Raw genomic sequence first — 20,767 nt, forward strand, 5'->3', positions numbered from 1 at the left:
ACCGACACTCTTCTTATTTTCGTTTCAACATTTTAATGTATCGATGCGGTGTGTAAATAGCATGGGCGGAAAAAAGGCCGAAAGGTGTCGGGGGGCGGGGGGGGGGGGGGGGATGCAGCGCTCATAAAATTTCGGGGTGTGTTCTGACATCGAACCCCCCCCCCCCCCCGGCTACGCCCTGCTTCCCGAACAATCTTTTGGGGTCAATCACTAATTTAACTGCCACCTGCCACGGTTGGCAGTTTGCTCACAATACAAATATACCATATTTCAGTGTTTAGATGATGCAGGCCAGGTACACATCAAATTTATAGAATAAGTTATTGCTTTCATCTCATGCAGGTGTAATGTCACTTGCGACATTTGTACAGGATTTTGATGCGCCGAACATCGCTGGGACTGAGTCCCTTCTTCTGGTGGACCTCTGCCAGGAGTTTTCCGTCCTTGGTCAGCATGGTTGCCAGGCCTGGGGCGCGGGAGAAGGACTCCGAGCCGTACAGCATGACCGATTGTTTGTCAAATGCTGTGATCAGTCGGTTCTTACTCGGCTGCAGCTTGTCGAAGTTGTACAGTTCGCCTGCATGTTGAAGGAAAGTTGTAGCTATGAAGAAGAAAGAACTGACTCTTCCTCTGCTTTGCTGAAAAACAATGTATTTTTCACACGACCCACTCAAAACGTGGCCAGTGCTCTACGGCATACTAAATTATACGAAGAATCTCTCATGCGCGTTGTACTAGATTACGCTATACTAACCTGGAACCATCACAAGCAGTGAAATGTCATCATATTTGAGACCGTCCGTCCGAGAATAGGGCATCTGTTTTATTTGTCGTCGATATGATTACGAATTCTCGAAGTCATTAGTCATAACTTCGTAACTTCACTGAGCATAATTTCGCTCGCTGAATGCCGGTACAACAAATGTCTTTGAAATTTATTCTTTGCATTAACTATTCATCTTGTTGCTTTCCAGTTACGAGTACGTCACCCTCGCTAAACAATCATAAACCAGGATATATCACGGGCTTAACGTGAAACCTGTTGATGTACTATCAGCGTCAAATGAAACGCGAACAAAACACCTGAAACGCGAGAACAAAAAATCAAGCATATTAGAGGCTGGTGATGAAATACAGGCGCGGGCTATTAACATTTCAGAACAGCGGTCTTTTCGGCTTCGATGAGAAAATCAACTGCTCATGTATTTTGCCTCCCTAGTATAATACCTGCGAGTTGTGCTGTTCGCGTTTCAATTGGCTTGTTCGCGTTTCAATTGACGCTGATCGTACGTACGCACGAAGACTTTCAAATACGGTTTTTGCCTTCACATTGTCGGATGTCGGAACTCACTGTCAGGCACTGCTGGCTCCTTTCCGCTGAACGAATTAATCTATGCGCCTGCAGCTAGTGTCTTTCCGTTCTCTGTAACTTGCATGTCGAGCATTCTTGGGCAAAAAAAAAAATTGAGTACTGGAAACCTGTAAGGTACTGGTTTAGAAATATATAAAATAATGGTCCATTCTTCCGATATGTAGCAAAATCTTTCTTCTATAGTGATTCCATCGCTCGAATCGAGCAGTCAAGACTGCCACCGGAAACCAATCAGGAACGCTTTTGACGTTAGCGAAAACATTAATAGAATAAAAACTAAAAGCCTGCCGACGGGAGATCAGCGGTTATATTGATTGTCACAGTGAAACCTTACAATATAAGAAAAAATTGCGCTCATAAACTTTTTCCCGTTCAAAAATGTTTTTGTCCAGAATTGTTCGGTATGATTATTACATTTTCGCTTTGGTTTGTTGGTGTTTAACGTCCCGAAGCAACTCAGACTATAAGGGAGGCCGTAGTGAAGGGCTCCGGAAATTTCGACAACCTGAGGTCCTTTAACGTGCACTGACATCGCACAGCACACGGGCCTCTAGAATTTCGCCTTCATCGAAATTCAGCCGCCACGGCCGGGATCGAACCCGCGCCTTTCGGGCAGCCGAGCGCCGTAACCACTGAGCCACCGCGGCGGGTATTTTCGCTTTGGTGTATCCATTTACTATGCATTGTCTCTTCCATAACTCCTGTTTAATAACGTCCTTAGGCTACAGTATGTACAATAATTAACTCAAAATAAGGAAGTTTTATTATTTGCAACCGACTGGCGCAGCAGTCCGTACCTTTTCCGCACATTGTTTCAGTAAAAATGACGAGCAACCAACTCGCGCCCGTCAACATGCCACCTTAAAGCACACAGCGACTTCGACAGAGAGTGATTTGGGAGGCTGAACGACGCAGTTTTAGTGACTGGGTAGTTCCGACACGAAAACAGAAAATGGAGGTTATCAAATGAGATCGCGTGTAACAGGCACGCCGGTAAAATTATGGCACTTCAAGAGCTTCGCCGACATTTCGCAAGCCATATGTTAGCCTCCCTTTCTCAGCCCCTTTAAACCGCTTGTTGTGCTTTGTTTGAAAACACTGCCTAGACAGTGTTTTCAAACATTGCAAGCTTCCACTGTTTACCATGCGCTGGGATCCAGATGTGTTCTTTTCCTTAGTGTGATCGTCACTGTTAACCTCGCGACGCTCTTCGAGCGTCGCGAGGTAGCGAGGTAGAGCTGCAAGAAACTTTTCACGAGAACACGCGTCCCGTAATATTTTTACCACGATAGCGCAAACCATTAAAACTCCTTTCTGGGCGAGTTGGTACATTCTGATTCTAGAAAAAAAAAGCAGCGCTGACACATGCAACTCCAGTTTTGACGTTTGGATTTTAATGTGTTGCTTGCTCACGCGTGCGTTCTTCGATGCTGTTGGTATCATCCCCGACTGTGCCGCTCCCATATCCTTTTCCCATCTGTCCCTTGCCTTTATAAGGTGTTCTCCTTCCATCAATAAAATTCAGCAGACAGTCAGCGCTTGCGTCTAGCATTTCGTCTCTCGTTCTGTGGTTGCATGTGTTAGCGCTAGCACAAACCAGCTCGCCCCCTACCGGGACTTACAGGCGCTGTTTACGCGTCAACCACGGCCACACCACACGCTTCTGGACAACCACAGAGCTGTAGTGATGCGAAATAATGTCCGTACCTTTCGCCACGTTCTGCGGGAAGATGTCCACGAACTGGTCCCTGTCGGATCGCGTGTGCTCGTGGAAGAAGCCCACGGCGTGCAGCAGCTCGTGTAGAATTATGCCTTTGTAGTAGCAGCCGGAGCCCAGGGACAGCCTCTGCTCTCCACCCTGGCGGCCGATGAGCGAGGAGCAGCTGCGTACCACAGTTAAGGGCGGCTGTCGTTCACATCGCACCGGTCACTTTTTGGAGCGAAGGCAGTGAGGGTTAAGCTTTCATATCAGGCTTGAGCAAAATGCTGGCCGAGTCGACGGAGTATCCGTATAGCTAAGAGCGTGAGACATGATGAAAACTATACGCTCAGTAGAAACGGGCGAGAGAGCACGAGTTGTGGTTGACCTTCGTGCGTCATGTACAGTATTTGCTCGTACATTGGTCGATACGTCTTGTAGGTCGACCTTCTGAATCTGGGAACCGGTAAAAATCGGGAAAAAATTGTGGTCGATTTGCGTAGTTCGGTCAAATGCGACTTAGGCTTTCACTTCGGTTCCGCTGTTCAGATCCAGTGTTCACGGATGGCGGTTGTTCGGATATCGATATTGGGTTAATGCCCACGTATGCGGGATTGGTCATTCTCTATTTTACATTCGTAGGTCCCTGAGAGTTGAGAGTCATTATACCACTCCTGGCGCAGTCCCGGTGCGCCATTGCCCTGCGATGGCAGGTGCTGCTATCGGTGGGGCTTGTGAGACCTATAGGTTGCTCATTAATTGAACTGCCACGTGCCACGGTAGGCAGTATATATATATATATATATATATATATATATATATATATATATATATCAAAAAGGATTTCTTGGACGCTGATTAATCAATATCAGATCAATATCAATTTTTGGTCACTTAATCAGATATATATATATATATATATATATATATATATATATATATATATATATATACTACGATGAAAAAACTTGCTCGACTGCTGATAACATAAGGAAAGAGTTGAAGTACACTTCTTAGAGAAACATTTATTTACCGACGGTTTCGGACGGTGGACCGTCCTTCATCAGGGACGGTCCACCGTCCGAAACCGTCGGTAAATAAATGTTTCTCTCTAAGAAGTGTACTTCAACTCTTTCCTTATATATATATATATATATATATATATATATATATATATATATATATATATATATATATATATACATATATATATATATATGCACACTGCATACCGTGGCACGTGGCAGTTCAATTAACGTGCAACCTGGGTCTCACAACCCCACCGATAGCAGCACCTGCCATCGCAGGGCAATGGCGCACCGGGACTGTGCCATGAGTCACGTCGTCGTGTCGTGAAAATAATGAAAGAGTACTCAAGGATTTTCTGTAGAATATATTCTCCACAGGGGCAGCGGTACCGTTTTTCTCGTAGCTGTGAAGGCAGGCCTGCACAATGCCGCTTCAATCCCGCATACTTTTAACGAAATGCTTACAGGGGAAGCGGGTTCCAGCTTTCTAGTGGCGTATTAGTACCTTCTAAAAAACGCAGCTGCACCCATTTTTTCCCGCAGCTGCACATTTATATACCAGGTGTCCCAGCTAAATGTAACCAAACTTTTAAAAAAGGCGAAGTGTCCTAGTCCAGTGAAACCAACTGAGGGTTGTTCATAGTCGCGTGGCCTAGTCTTGAATATTTTTTTTCGCTCTTCAAAGTTAAATAATTAGTAAGTTTAATTAGCTAACTTTTAAATTATTGACTTCAGGAAGAAAGTGTGAATGAAAAAGTTTTAGATCGCCTCGAAAAACCGATAGTAGTGCTGTTTCCGTCAAGTTACGATTTACGTAGCTTCATTTATTGGCCTTAAAAGAAAGTTATCACGTGACCAGCTGCTCGCTCACTTCTCTGCCCCAATGTGCACCCTAAGTCTCATCGAGGAGAGGACTTAAGATAAACCGGTTTTTATTCTTTAAGGCGCGTCTTTGGATGTTGAAGTGGCACAGTTGGCATGTGGAAGCTTTTTCTTATTGTGCGGGTTATGGTTAAAGGCGGGTAAAAAAGCTACTTTATGTAAATATTACTTTGCTGCAAATGTCTCAGTAAGCTGTTTCTCAAAGCGATCTACAACTTTTCCATTTACACTTTGTTCCTCACGTCAATAATTAAAAAGTTAGTCAAGTAAGCTTAACTAATTAGTCAGCCTTAAAGAACGAAAAAAATACTGCAGACTACGTCACACGACTCTAACAACCCTCATTTGATATATATATATATATATATATATATATATATATATATATATATATATATATATATATATATATATATATATATATATATATATATATATATATATAAGATAATGTCACCAGAACATGAAAAACATAAGATTTAATTCACGACGTTTCGGCTGGAGAACCAGCCTTTTTCGAATATATATATATATATATATATATATATAAATGTGTAGCTGCGGGAAAAAATGGGTGCAGCTGCGTTTTTTAGAAGGTACTAATACGCCACTAGAAAGCTGGAACCCCGCTTCCCCTGTAATCATTTCGTTAAAAGTATGCGGGATTGAAGCGGCATTGTGCAGGCCTCCTTCACAGCTACGAGAACAACGGTACCGCTGCCCCTGTGGAGAATATATTCTACAGAAAATCCTTGAGTACTCTTTCATTATTTTCACGACACATTTTTTCAGACTGCTGCGAAGTGCTTGTTAGCATTAAGGCATACAAAGTCTCACTATCAAGAGAGTGCCTTCACCTGTCTCATCAGTGACATGTGCCTGTAGCGATTCACAATGTATAGGTGATTTTGGTTCCCTTTAGTCAGCTCATCGCCATCGCAAATTGCAATAGAGGACGAAGCCTTCTCCCATTCGCCTTCCATACGCCTCCGCGGCTGCCTTTAGGGCACATTTTCTAGTCGCATCTCATCGTTTAGGTCGTAGTCGCCCTAGGCTGCCTTTCGCATTTCTTTGAATCCGCTCGTTTACCCGAAGACATCACCGATAAATCTGGCGTCCGCAATGCATATCCTACCAAGCTGCTCGGTTTGAACTCAGATAGGATAAAAGCTGCTCCTTTCTTTCCCCCTCTGAACACAATCACGACAATCTTCCGCAAAAAATCTTCCCCGTTCTTCTTATACTTAATTAGTGTTCAGAAAATTTCAGAAAAATATGGCGTAGTCAAGCTTTTCTGTTTACATCAAATTTTTGACCCTCAAACAACCGATAGCAGTATAGATAGGTTACACGTTCCACTAGTATTTTTAAGTTGTTCCTTCGATTCAAAATGCCTCCAAAATGAACGAGTCTATTTTTATTGCCTTACCAGTTCCCCTCTCCTGCTCTGATCCACTTCGACTAATTAGCCTTGACATGCGTAGTCATTGACACTTTCGCTACCTAACTTTCAATCGACAACCTATTTTCCAGCGCCACGATGTTGAATGACAGCGTAGTTTTTTTTCAAGTTATTTTAAGATGAAATCGTTACTAGCCCCCATTAGAGGAAATTCTGCCAGCGACCGTCGTTGTTGAGGCCTAGAGATGGTCCCAAAAAGATGGCTTCGGAACAGCCGTCGTCTAGCCACTGAAGCGGCGAGTGCGACCATAGCATGCACAACAGATACCACCATTGATAGCTGTTGTCGCGGTAACGCCACGCAGCGTTTTTCTCTAGGCCGCGAAGAGAAATCGACAGTCGTTCTCACGCTGATCCCCTGTAGATTAAGACGTAGTCGTCGTCTTCCTGAGTGCGGTTCACGAAGCGCAGGCAGCTGACGGCTTCAATCGACGCCATTGCGCTCCGAATGAGGTGTGCTTTCTTGGCTGCCGATAAAAAGACGCGAAATGTAATAACGACATGGCGATTCATTTGAGAAAGAAAACACTTGTGAAGGTCGCTCTTTAACGCCTTCTGCAAAGTAAAGGAGATTTTATATATAAGGGAAATTTGACTGCTGTGAGAGCGCTGCGTAGCGAGAAATCGCAGCTAGCGAGCTGGGGCATGGTGATTGATACAGGGAACATGATGCAACCAACCCAAAGTCGCGCACACCCACCCACAAATGCACACAGCGCCGACACCGTGACAACACGAAAACAAGTTTCCCTTGTTGTTTCTTGTTGTTTCTTGTGATTTCGTGTGTGAGTGTGTGTGTGTGTGTGTTGTGTGTGTGTGTGCGCGTGTGTGTGTGCGTGCGTGTGTGTGTGTGTGTGTGTGTGTGTGTGTGTGTGTGTGTGCGTGCGTGCGCGCGCGCGCGCGTGCGTGCGTGCGTGCGTGCGTGCGTGCCATCCTTCATGCTGCACATCGGTCATCCCGTCCTAGCCACAGGCCCAAGCCTCCGTGCAAATTTACCTGACTACATGCACATTTTCACATATTATGACACCTCGCTGGCATGCTCACTCACCTAAACTCCTGTGGATGGTGTAAGGAATGTCACCTTCAGGCCACAGCTTCGCCGCTTCGGGAACCGCAGCCCGCTGCACAAACGTGCAAACAGTTGTAAGGCTATACTATAATAAAAGTCACGGCATTTCGGCTTGCAAATCGTAGAGCATGAGCGACAGACGTTGCCGCAAAAGTCGCTCATATGAGTGAACTAGATTTTGCAGTAGTATTGTTACGGACTAGAAGACGTCGAAAGGGGCAATGGCCCGCCAGCCATTAACCATATCATTCACATCTGTCACGTGGTTCTATTATTCGGCTTTTCTTCACATACAAGTATATTCACAAAGTTTAATTTCGTGCACACAAGGATAATGAGCGGAAGTTTACTGAAAGTTGCCAAATTCGTTTAACCGCCTTACACATAAGAGCAAGCGCCCCCACTAGCGGAAGTTGCACGCACAAACGGTTCAGAATCCAAGAGCGCAGACTGGGGAGGGTGGGAACGCATACGATTCGATGCCGCTCATATAAAAGTGATATCGTCAGTGTAGAATTGCATGCACGTAAGTGGGGGTGAGGGCAAATAAACGATACCTCAGAGTTGGAAATACCATCCCTTTGAGCTTTTTCCTCATTGATATTGCGTTTGTGTACAGTAGAGGCGAAACAATGCAACACCCGCGTACTGTCGTCAAGTTGAGGTGCAAGTTAGGTGGTTAAAGGAATGCCGAGAACTGCACCCATTTTTTTAGTAAAAGTCGATTGTATGGATCTTTCTAGCTATGCTTACCATACAAAGATTTTTTTTGCACAGTCCATATAGACTGTCCATAGACTTCTGCCTACAAAGTATATATACTTTCTATAGAGAAATCCTATAGACTAGTCTATACACAATCCAACTTCTGCAGACTGAAGACGATCTACAGATTTATGGCCATACACTTTTGGTAGACTTTTTTTTGCTTGAAGGAAATGATGAGCGCTAAAAACCATGGAAAAAGGACTAACACACAGGACGAAGCGCTTTCTAACAACTGTTTTAATCTCAAAAGGAACATGACTATATACACACATTTGACGTCATATCATGCACAGATGAGGGTGGAACGCACGCGCTGACAAGACTGAAAATGAAAAAAGGAAAAACATGTAAAAACTACGCGCGCTTACAACAGCCGAAGATTGCTATTCTTGAGATATGTTAATTCAGTTCCCCCTAACATCACCGAAGGGGAGCTGACGCATTGCTTATCCGGAGCAACGTGCATTGCGAAAGCTTCGATAATTTCTCTTTCCCGTCTGTTTCGAGCCCTACCTATAACCTTGGTGTTTTTTAGCAGTGGTATGCATTTACAGTGTGCACAATGAGGTGCCAGATTCCAGGATTTTGCAATTTGTTCACATAATCTTTCGTGTTCCCGGAGCCTCTTGTTAAGGCATCTGCTCGTTTGCCCAACATAAGTTTCTTTGGCAGCTGAGCGGAATGCTGTAAATGACGTTTTCGTCACACTTTACATAGGTGTTTTCGTGTTTGATATTGCACCCAGGCTTCTTTTTGTGGTCTTCAGTCTCGTTGACCTTTTTGCACAATCCAATGAGCTTATTGGGAGCTGAGAAAACCACCTGGACTCCGTACTTGTTGGCTGCCCTCCTTATTCCGTGGGAGAACATACGGCATCACGGCAGGGCGTCCCTCGTAGCTCGTTTTCTTAGTTTTGTGGGACCCAGTAACTTCTCTTAGTAAGCTTTCTGCAATGCTGCAAAGTAACTGCTCCGGATAACCGCTCTCCTTCAATCGGGAGACCTTTTGGTCTGCGCTGTGAATTAACAAGTGGCGGCAAGATTTTTTTACAGCTAGTTTCAGGCAAGACGTAGCTACAGCTCGCTTTACAATTCTGGAATTACCGGAGTCAAACCGCAGCAGCGGTTTTTCTGCTCTAGGCTTGTAAGCCCAGCAAGTGTGATTGTCACAGCAAGTCACCAGCAGGTCTAGGAATCTAATCTAACTGTCCTTTGGGGTTTCAGAAATGAACTTGAGGGCAGGAAAAGCTATGTTCCATTCATTAAGAATGCTTTCCACGTTTATAGAATCAATTGGGCTGTTGGGAAGGCTCGCTCGCTCTCACACACACACACACACACACACACACACACACACACACACACACACACACACACACACACACACACACACACACACACACACACACACACACACACCCACACCCACACACCCACACACACACACACACACACACACACACACACACACACACACACACACACACACATGCGTGTGTGTTTAAATCTCGGAAAAACAAAGATATCGGTTTTTAATTGGTCTAATGAAATCAAAACTTATTTTTCTTTCCGCAAGGCACGAGGATGGAGCTGCCGCAAAAAGCTTCTGTTACCAGCAGCTTGACGAGGTGACGGCCCCAACTCGTCACAGCAACACAGGCGAAATGCGAAAATTCTCATTCACGAAATAACAAAAGAACAGCAAAAATATGTGTCATAAGAAAATAGCATTCACAGCTTCACATCAAGAGAAGGAAAAGCATCAGGCTCTATACAGGGCATTGGCGCACTGCATTAACCCTGTTACAAAAAAATTGTGGAAATATCTATATATTTGGCAGAAAAATCATGATGCAGTCACGGAGAGGCAACTGAAAAATTGCGCGGCCATCATGAATGGAAGTGCGGCTTGTGAATTTTGAAAATGGTTTCTGAATAGTTGTTTTCTGCTTTGCTGTCCATTAAGATGCCTAAGGTATTGCGTGAAGAACTCGAAACATCAACAGAAATTAAAAGCGATGGCAAGCCTTTGAGGTTGCGGGGTCCGTTCATTCGTGAAGTTTATCACGTTTTCCAATTTCGCGTCATCTCGAGCATTTCCGGCCCTAAACGTGCGAGTTAGTGGCAGACACACGTGGGTCACGTGTTCACCTATTTATTCCAGCAACACTGAACCCCCGGCGAGTAAAAAGATAGAGAGGCGGCTCACGTCTTCCGAGGCCACTTCAGGCAGCGCAATGTCGCCTTCGAAAAGCCCCTGCGCTTCCAAGATGCGGCTGCCTGCGTCAGAAGAAACAACCGTCAGCAAAGGGACGTCCTCAGTTTCTTCCCTTCCGAGGCGTGCGTCTCAGCAGTAGGCAGTTCGACGGCCCTCTTGAACCGCAGGAACACCGGCACTGAATTTCTTCGCATGAGTTATTCCTTTACAACAGCGTTATACCATTTTACAGCCTGCTCGACAGGTTCTCCAAATCGTGCTTTTGTTCCACAGTCACAACAGTCACGTATCCTCGTCGGACACGAGGAAAAAGTCCGGTTTTCTAGCGTTAGTCCAAACATACTTCCCAAGTCTCTGTGTTCCCAGCATGTTCCCATGAACGAACACAAAATATTTTGCAGCTAGAGGTTGATCTGTTTCATCTCTACAACCTTCCTCCGCGGTCTGTGCTACGGCTCTCTGTGCCTTCAGAAACTTGCAACGAAGTCTTATGACGCATATCTCAAAATATGCGCACGCGACAATATATACAGGGTCTGTTCTGAAAGTAGTAGGACTGGTTTTTTCCTGGGTGAACGGGCGGACGAGAGGTGGTCTGCGCGTGCAGGATCGTTGAAGGGGGATATTGGGAATGCTGGGGAAAATCGGCAGTCGGCTCTCGGCCGTTGATGAGAGGAGGTCGCTTGTACTGTGAACCCCTGTCGAAACGTCTCGTCACGCAGAATCATCGAGCGTTTACTGGATCAGCGATACGTGATAAAATTTTGAGTAAATCTTGGTAAAACGGGCAAAGAGACTCACAACATGATTAAGGAGGCCTACGGTGACGCTTCCATGGATAGATAAGGGGTTTTTGAGTGGCACAAGCTGTTCCGAGAGGTAAGGAAAGAGTGGAGGAAGACGACCGCTCCAGACGCTCTTCAACCAACAAGACGAACGAAAATGTTTATCGAGTGAAAAATTTACTCAACAGTGATCGTAGAATGAGTATCAGAAAGATTGCTGATGACTTGAGCATTCCTCAAACCCAAGTTTGTGAGATCGTCACAGAAAACTTATCCATGAGGAAAGCGTGCGCGAAGTTGGTGCCGGGAGTGTTGTCAGAGGAGGAAAAGGCCAACCGGTAGGATCTTCTTCATCATGTTAATGGGGAACCCGATTTTTTGCCCAGCACAAGGCGGCAACGCTGCCTCAGCCCCCCCTACAGTCTCGACTTGGCCCCGGCAGACTTTTTTCTATTCCCGAGAATAAAATCGACGCTCAAGGGGAAACATCACGGATCGGTAGAGGTGGTTCAACAGGCCGTGACGAGGGAGCTAAACAGCATTACGGTCCAGGGGTTGCTGGAGGCGTACGAAAACTGTAAAACTCATTGGCAGCAGCGTGTAGGTGAAATATTGTAATCGTTTGTACTATTCTCTTGAATAAATTTTGTTTAAAAAAATGAGTCCTACTACTTTCAGAACAGACCATGTAAATCAAAATTACACATTATCTCGCAGTGAAGCGCGAAAAAAAGTTAACAAGAAAAGCTATTTAGCCACTGGATGCTGCAAGCTGTTTGAGACGAAGGAACCAACTTGGAGGGCTGCTCATACTGGGCCCCATTGCTGCACCACTCTTGAAAAGACGGCTACGTGGGAGCACAGTGAGTATATACTCTGCGACTTCCAATCGCACTTGAGCAGCAAAGTTTCCACGTTTCTTGAAAACGCCGCAATACACAGACGTACATTGAAATCTGTGGGGTTTTACTATATAGCAATGACTGCAGGGAGTTGCCGAGATAAGTTTAATTCTTCACCGTCAAGCGTGCAACCTTTTCTTCTGTACGCTCAGCTGGAACACCCTAGCTGTGTATTAGGCAGGGAAACAACTCGCCTTCATGCGTCTGATGAGTGGAGGGAGCTGCCAGAACCTGCCACGCCAGTGACGTCAGGAAGAGGAAGTGAACCCACGATGCCGGCTGGAAAAGCATGCTGCAAATACTGGGCTTTAGACCCTGAAGAATAAACCGTTTCCGTCGTGCCGCACCTCTCGCAAGGTAGTCTGCGCACGTTCTTGGCAGCCTTCGGACAGGGCATTTATATACAGGGCAGCCAAGTTCATTCATGTCGGACATTATTCACCGCATTTCTTTTTTTTCTTTTTCGTGATTACGGCGACTGCAATAACTATCAATGCAATGAAACCTGGTGCCGTTCACCTCGCATGTCCCAGTGTGCAGTGTGACGGAGCCGGTTATCAACAATAGCACAATGGACAATGCATTGACGCTTCGAGCCGTTCGCACCGCATGGAGCAATACACAGTGGTAAAGAGTCGAGGAGCCTGATAATGAGAGAGACAGAGATATAAAGGCATATTATTGAATTGCACTGATAACCGGCTCTGCATGCAGGTTTTTCAACTCAAGAACTTTAATCGTACCAATATGAGATCGATACAGGACGCTACGCGGGCAGATATGCCCGCGTAGCATTTGATAAAGTGCCACATAATAAATTGTAACAGAAACTTTACGACATGGGAATAAATAGCAGACTTATCGAGTTCATTGGGGGTTACCTAGAAAACAGGTATCAGTACGTCCAAGTTGACAAGTACTGCTCGGAGGCACTGCAGGTGACATCAGGGGTACCACAAGGCTCGGTTCTGGGACCGATTTTATTCCTTATTTATGTTAATGATATCGTGAAAGTCATACACAGTGATGTTAAGATAAAGCTTTTCGCATATGACTGCGTTCTTTACACCTCGGTTAAATGTGCAACTGACCAAATTAAACTTAACAAAGCCCTTGCTGACGTTTCAGGTTGGTGCGCAAAGTGGAACATGTTTTTAAATGCTGATAAGTGCTTAGTCCTCCGCATATACAGGAACAAAACCGTTTTACAACATTCTTATTCTGTAAATGGCACTGCACTTAAGGAATCACCGTCTGTTAAATACCTCGGAGTTACTATTACACACAATCTGAGTTGGGGTTTTCATATTAATACAGTCTGCACCAAAGCCTTTAAATCTCTCTGGTTTATTAGACGCAAGCTTTCAAAAGCCCCCATGCACGTGAAACTAGCAGCCTATAAAGCGTTGGTCCGGCCATGTCTGGAGTATGCCTCGTGTCTATGGGACCCTTACACAAAGAAAAATATTTCCAAATTAGAAAGGGTTCAAAGAACCGCGGCCAGATTCATTTGCAATAAATATAAACGCACTGACAGCGTGACAGAAATGATTGATTATCTTGGTCTCGACACACTACGAGCGAGGCGTTCCGAATGCAGATTAAAATACTTGTATTTAATATATAACAATATAATAGGCATCAACAATCATAATTTCATTACCCCTCACACACTCCGCACAAGCTCGCGTTTTGATAACGGGAAAATGATTCGGGAATATAGCCCCCTGAACGATACCTTTAAGTACTCATTTTTTCCGAGAACCATACGCGCTTGAAATAAATTGCCTAGGAATACTGTCGACAGCCCCAGTGCGCAAGAGTTCGTTACAAACCTGAAAATGTTGGGGCGAAGTTGTACTTGCATCCTTGTATTGTTTCTTGTATTCGTGTATTCTTGATTCTTGTATTCGTGTATTCTTGATTCTTGTATTTGTTTTTTTTTGTGTCCACTCCTGCTTGGAGTCAGGCGACTCTGCAGTATTCCCAAATAAGTAAATAAATATGCAGTGTTATCCTCAAAGGTCAGTGGCATCGTGTGTCTGTCGTTCCTTCGTATGTTCCTTCGCGCTGTTTCTTCCTTTTAAATTTCAGTGGCACAGAGTCTGGTTGGATGGGGTTCCATTCTCAAGTGACCGGAAAGTTGCTCCTTTCTTCCTTGCTTGCACGAAGAAGGAACCAACATGGCTTGATGTGTATAGGCATGTCTACAGGCTTGATTTTCGAGCAATGTGCACCTAATGATGGTGTACACTCTAAACACGAATAAGCCTGTATTGCGGCAAAAAAAAAGCAGTAAGCTGTCCTCTGGTGCACTCTATTTTAGGGGCACGCAGGATATGTTGCCCAAGTCCAGGGGTAGGTTTTGTGGGCGATTCCTCTGCGCGGGGACGCACAGGCAGTGACTCGAGGCAGGTCTTTGTACAAAAAGGTTTTATCTCACAATGCAAGGGGGTCGGTCGTCGTTGGGGCAGCGGGGTCAGGTGGTCCTCTGGCAGGGAACACTCACAGTTGGCAACGGAGACAGATTCCATCTTCAAAACATGTCTAGCAGTTACAAAGGTTTTAACCCATGTTTCGACCTCCTTTATTTGCTAGCTCTAAAATCGTTGGTGCCGTGTTTAAAAGCTTCCTTCTATTGCCATACCCGCATCCAGTTACCATGATTTTCGGTGGGAATATGCCTCGTTTCCAAGCACTCCGTACATTTATTGTGACCGAAATCTACCCGGGGACTTGGGGAAGCATACCTTGCCCCTAAAAGGGATGTTCTAGAAGACAGCTTACTCCCTTTTAACTCCTATATGGGCTTATTTGAGTTTGGATCTTTGTGGCGCCTCTGATTGGTCAGAGAGCTCCATTGCAAATGCGTCACAGAAACGACGTAACCATGCTCATTTTTCGCAGGCGGTTTGAATGTGAAAAAGCTTCGGGACTTTCATTCATTTGCGATTTTATCAGCAACGCAGCCACCTTTCCACGCACAAAAAACATCGGTAGTGTTCCCGAGGAGAAATCTATCCGTCTTGTCTATTTTGATATTTCCCTCTAGTGTCCCTTTAAAGGGCAACTGGGGCGTCTTGTCTACCTATTCAGATTTTATTGAAGATTCTATGTACGTTCTCCTGTTTTTTTTTTGTTCTTTGTGCCATATTTCGCAGCGGGGCGGTATTTGGTTGCTGCGAAAACGAATTTTAAAATTTCCCATTTCGTGGCCTCAATCAGGTAGATTCCTGCTTACATCCCTGCGTGTGTGACATCACTGGACGCACGGCCGTCGATATTCGCCCTGCGTTTGCTGAAGGAGAAAATTTCGAGCTTGCGTTTGGTCATTTCAGTCAAATAATGACTCAAGCTCTCACTTACAGTCGCTAGTTTGGCCAGTCAACGCGCACACGATAGGCTTTGTGACAGTACTCGTGACGTCTTAGGACTGCCTGTCGTGACGTCATTGTTTGGTCAAAACCCAGTTTCAGTTTCCTGGTTTTTGCTATATTTAAATCTTCTACTTGGTATCCTGAAAAACGCTTTTTTTCTACTGGAGCGAGGGGACTCTATGAGAAATATGATGTGATTATCCACTAAAATGTTTAAAAAGCCCTCATAGTTAGCCTTTAGCTTTCCAAAGCGACTCAGTAAGCTATGAAGGATGCAGTTATTTAATTATATGAGTGAGGAAGAGAAATGTAGATGACAGGAAGTAACAAACGCATGACAGACACAACGCTTTTGCCAGAAAAGGGTATAGCTAAACATAGTGAATATTATGGAGATGCTGTTTTATGCAGCGAAGTGAGTGACGTTACATCCGGCTAAATATCATTTAATTTTTACGTAACGATTTTTCCACTGGGATTACAAATTTCGGCAGTGATATATTAATAGTGGTACAGGAGTCCAAGCGAATTCATTCCCTTACTAAAAGCGGGGAAAAAAATGAATGCTACTCAGTGCGGAACGAATATATTCTTTAAGCGGTGATGACTGCTTATCATCTGGAAGGTCTGGATTCCGCTAAGATGTACAGGGTCACCCGCTTTTAGCTTGAACGCGAGAGCGGCATGGCTGCGCTCTTCACGGCGCCAGTGTATCCATCACATGTGTGCGTCAGAGGAAGCGAGGAGTGGCGGGCGACGAGGAGCACTAGCAGCCCCGGGTCCCTCTACGCCTGCGCCACTTAGCCTCCATGCGTGGCCGTGTCCGTCCGAAGAGCGCAGCCACACCTCTCGCGTGCTCAAGCTATAGGATGGACGGCCCTGCGCAGTAAAACGATGTATCTATGTTAGTGTATTGCCTACTAATAGCGTCACGTGGTTGATGACAACGTCATAGACAGAGAGAAGAAGAGTGCGTTAATGAACTCTTTATTGGGCTCGCTTGTGCCAAAAAAAGAGTTAAACTCGGTGGCGGCGGCGATAGCGGTCGTCAAAAAACAGAATCACCGCCGCTCTCGGCCGCCTGCCCTCCATTGAAACCTTCGGAAGGGCTTTCGAGATGAGGCGCTGAAAGAACCTACAACAGTTTGGAATATGCAAGTATAGCTGCGCAGCGCTACAAGCTTTCCAGGTAAGTCTGGTCGTATCCATCGTCACAAAGCGATAGAGCCGCGTGCAGGCGGCTTTGAGCACAAACAAACAAACAAACAAACAAACAAGCATTACATAGCTTCTTGACATCACCCCCCTCAAATAAGCATTGACCCAATGCTTAAAAATGAAACGAAATGTAGCGAAAATAAACCCGCTAAGGCTAACAATAGCGTATCAGCGAGCGTAATGAAACAACTAAAATACACGCTGAAAATGCAAAAAGTAGTGCCCATCAAGCGTGTGATAGCGTTTCAAACGCACAACATGCGCCACTTCTGGGCGTGCGCGGCGCCGCTGCGATGACGTCGCTCCATCGGCAACGACTTCGTAGTCGAGTTCATCTATTCGTATAAGAATTTTGTAAGGTCCGAAATAACAGTTTTTTGCTAAAGCCTCGACGGCGGTTTGGTGTCCACACCAAGACTGTTACCTGGATTGTACTCTGCGTCGCGTTGTCGTATAGCGTCGGCCTCGCTGGAATGCTGGTCTTCGATCCGTAGCCGGGCAAGACGTCGGGCTTCTTCTGCGCGCTGAAGGTATAGGCGGCGACGTGGAGGTTCTCTTCTTCGGCGACTTTTGGGAGCATGGCGTCGAGCGTGGTTGTTGCTTACGCGCCGTGGAGAAGCCGAAAAGGAGCTATCTGGGCGGTCTCATCTACTGCGGGGTTGTAGGCGAAGACGATGTAGGTGAGGACGACATCCCATGTCTTGTGTTTCGCGTCAACATACATGTCTGCGATGGCCTTGTTCAAGCGCTCCGTGAGGTTGTTTGCCTGGGGATGGTACGCGGTCCTCCTCTGGCGGCTTGTTTGACTGTAGCGCAGGATGATCCGAGTTAGCTCGGCTGTAAACGCTGTTCACCTGTCCGCTATGAGTACGTAGGGGCCCCGTGTCGCCCTTCTCGCGAAGACCCGGTCGCCGATGGTCGGCAGACTATAAAATAAAGTTTTGTCGGCACCGCAGGCATCGAATCATGTGACACTGCGAAGACATCTGGCCATCTGTCGCGTTGGTGTCGTTGTCGGCCTAGTGTGACAGCTTGGTCTGCCGATCGGTCTGCCTGCTGCGCGGATTGAAAGAGGGAAAAAAAAGCCGACGATTACGCTTCTCGGTAATGCAACTTTTGAACGCAGCTGCAGCGGTACTCGAATCTAGGAGACCGCACACAGAGCAGGCAGTGCTGAACAGAGCCGGTCCTGGCTTTCGACTTCGGCAGCGCGCACTGCGTTCCGCCGCCGATGCGCTTACAGCTGAACCTCTTTTCAGCCAATCCTCACTGGAAACATTTTTAAATGGCATTACAGCATTAGTCACGTGACAACGACGCAAGCAAGTATGTCAGCTCAGGCTAATGCCATACGTCGGAAATAACATCAAATTCGCCGCCTGACAAGGGGCTAAATTCAGCGAGTTATGTAGCACGATTCAGTACCTTATTCGCAGTCTCCCCTCGTCTCCTCCAGATTCCCTAAATTTTGAGGAATTGGTCATCAGTCGCGCTCGTAGCTGCTCACGTAACACACAATATTACCCGCTATTTGCTCTTACGCTGCACCATTTAACGCAAAAGCTCACACACCACTGTTGAACGGTCGCAAACGGGAGGAGGACGATTCCGCACATGCTAATTAAAACAGCGCGGCAAAATGCTGCGGGCATCGGCGGCACAGCTGCCCTTCAACATGACTTCGATAAGGAGCCCATTCAGCCAGTTCTGAGGGAAGAGACGATCGCCATGACACACCGAAGGCGGTAGCGCATACAAGCCTTCGACGCGTGCTCCAGAACAATACTTTCCTTTCTGCCGCCGGTCGCCGCCGCACGGCCTTCATTTACGCTACCGCTTTCCTCCTTGCGCTCTTCGGTATCGTAGACTCTCGTCCTCCGCTGCGCTCTGCTCTCGTTATCCTCGGTGCGCCGAGGAACGCCGCTCCACGCAGCAACGGGCGCACAAGAGCTGCGCTCCCCTCCATCAGACGGAGAGAGGTGTCTCGTGCCCGCGGAGTGTACTGTCCGTTCTGGGAAGGCTCTGGCTCTTCTCCTGCTAAGGGCACGCCGCTGTTGTTGAAAACATCTTTATTATCCACAAGAGCAACGGGTGAGTCACTAGTACAGGACAGCATTGGACGAGGCTTCATCAAGGGCCCTGGCGACCAGCCATTTCTGGCAGTCCAGGTCAGAATTGAACAGAGCGGCCTTCGGGTTTTCGAGCGATAGCCCTACTAGATGCATAAGTCTCCGTGTCGGTGCGATCCTTGACCTTGACTGACCTTGATAAGCAAGCATAGCAACAGAATCACTTTGTCAAGCTGCGCATACCATGGCCAACACGATTAACCATGACAGCAATGTCCACCATGGTTTGCATTCCTGGATCCAGTGACATCGTTAGCAGTCTTTTACGCTGAAGAGTTTAACCCTGCAAAAGTTTAAGGTGGGGTGAGACTTTGAAGTCGAGTTTCAAAATTTGGTTGTACTGCAGTAGCAATAAAAGCTATGGTCATAAAATTTGAAAAGAATATTAAAGATTGTCGCAGCTTGCAGTAGAGTTAAAAATTAGTTTAAAATTTTAAAGCTGTTTTTTTATTTTTGTTTTTTACTTTTTTATACGTTTGTACCTTTTATTTAAGATCTACTACCCACAGAGTGTTCCAATTTTGTACAAAGGTAGCAACAAATGCTTCACAGAAGTGGAACTAGAATTATGTTCCTACAACAAAAACTAGATTTGTTACATTTTTTTGCTTTTGCCGATGCATGAAAATTGCCACTTTTGACCGGTCTTTTTATGCTAGAAAAAATAAAAATGCACCTAGACTATTTATTCTAGTTCCAGTTATGTAACTACCACTAATGAACGCCTCAGTGAAATTGTGTTTGCTTGTGCCCTATAGTTCTCGAGAAAAAGGTACACAAAGTTCCAAAAATGTTGTTTTGAGAAAAACGCCTGTAAAGTCCTTGAAAACATTTTTATTCTTTAAAAATTTTCTGGGCTGTAGTCTTTTGTCTTTTGAAGTGGTAGCATCGCCATACCTTTCTCATTGTTTCTGCGGTCCTTTCTTTCCTGTTTCGCTTCAGATCTCAGCTTGAAATCATTTTTTTTTTACCCTCCGTCTGTCTATAGATGCTAGCGTTGACACACACCGAGGCCCAGGGGTGGCTCCCAAATGTTTCAGCACCCTTACTCGTGCTACATTTCCATCATTAAAGAACGTAATTGCACCATCGACAGCTGTCTCAACTGTTTTGAGACTGGAAAAGATGGTTTCAGGACACCTCACCCAGAATAATTATTAGTGCATCGACAGCACAAGGGGACAGCGTCAAAGATTAGCGCGCAGCCATAAACAGAAGAGCAACAGAAGGATCCCTAGTGGCTTACAAATGGACTACTCACAGGAATAAATTCAAAACCGAAACCTTCAGAGCATTGACTTTCTGCACGTATCGGAAACGAAGAGATTGCGTCGAGATCACAGTGGAGATCAGTGGTCGAGATATACCCACTTTTCCTGTAAACGTGTCGAAGAAAAAGGACAAAAAAATATTTTTGGAAGACCGAATACCCAAGTGTTGTATATTTTCTGAAAGATAAAGAAATTCTCTATCAGATGACTGAAAAATCTCAAAACTGAATTTTTTGACCAAACAAAGTTTCACCCCACCTTTTAAGTGTGGCGACAGTTTTAAGGTTCGGCCACAACGATACCACAAAAAGTATTCATTCCCCTGCGACTTCCTGTCAGTTTTCAACGCGGGAAGCCCCTCAGATTACTGTTTTTGCTTACAGGCACACAGGATGTTTCAGCGAAGCTCACCAGGAATATTTAATGCATTTAAAGGTATAAGAAGAAGACGGCTTTTGCAGGCTAGGGATGCCAGGAACGGGTTAAAGAGTAGCTTGCAAAGGCGACAGGACAAGTTAGCCACGCGGCAGTTGAGCGCGCTCAGCCACAGGCAAACGACGTTCGGCGGCGCACATGTCAGGTGAG

At 45.6% G+C, this 20,767-nt stretch overlaps 1 protein-coding gene across 1 annotated transcript; it reads right to left on the reverse strand.

The window, feature by feature from the left end:
* Positions 1–350: 350 nt before the first annotated feature.
* LOC149357319 (astacin-like metalloprotease toxin 5) lies at positions 351–12,478 on the reverse strand. The gene is made up of 6 exons (XM_089577906.1): positions 12,378–12,478; positions 10,492–10,558; positions 7,495–7,567; positions 6,793–6,910; positions 3,080–3,255; positions 351–577 (listed from the first exon to the last, which is right to left on the reverse strand). The coding sequence occupies exons 1-6, from the start codon at positions 12,476–12,478 to the stop codon at positions 351–353; spliced, it is 762 nt and encodes a 253-aa protein (XP_089434032.1).
* Positions 12,479–20,767: the final 8,289 nt, after the last annotated feature.

The sequence above is a fragment of the Amblyomma mixtum genome, chromosome 3 (genome assembly GCF_055824585.1).
Source record: "Amblyomma mixtum isolate Tamu chromosome 3, ASM5582458v1, whole genome shotgun sequence".
Classification (NCBI taxonomy): domain Eukaryota; kingdom Metazoa; phylum Arthropoda; class Arachnida; order Ixodida; family Ixodidae; genus Amblyomma; species Amblyomma mixtum.

Coding starts and splice junctions, on each gene's coding strand:
- LOC149357319 (XM_089577906.1), bottom strand. CDS start 12,478: ATGCTTTTCCAGCCGGCATCGTGGGTTCACTTCCTCTTCCTGACGTCA. Junction 6,911..7,494: donor CACCATCCACAGGAGTTTAG/GTGAGTGAGCAT, acceptor TTTTATCGGCAG/CCAAGAAAGCACACCTCATT. Junction 578..3,079: donor CCCGCAGAACGTGGCGAAAG/GTACGGACATTA, acceptor TTCAACATGCAG/GCGAACTGTACAACTTCGAC.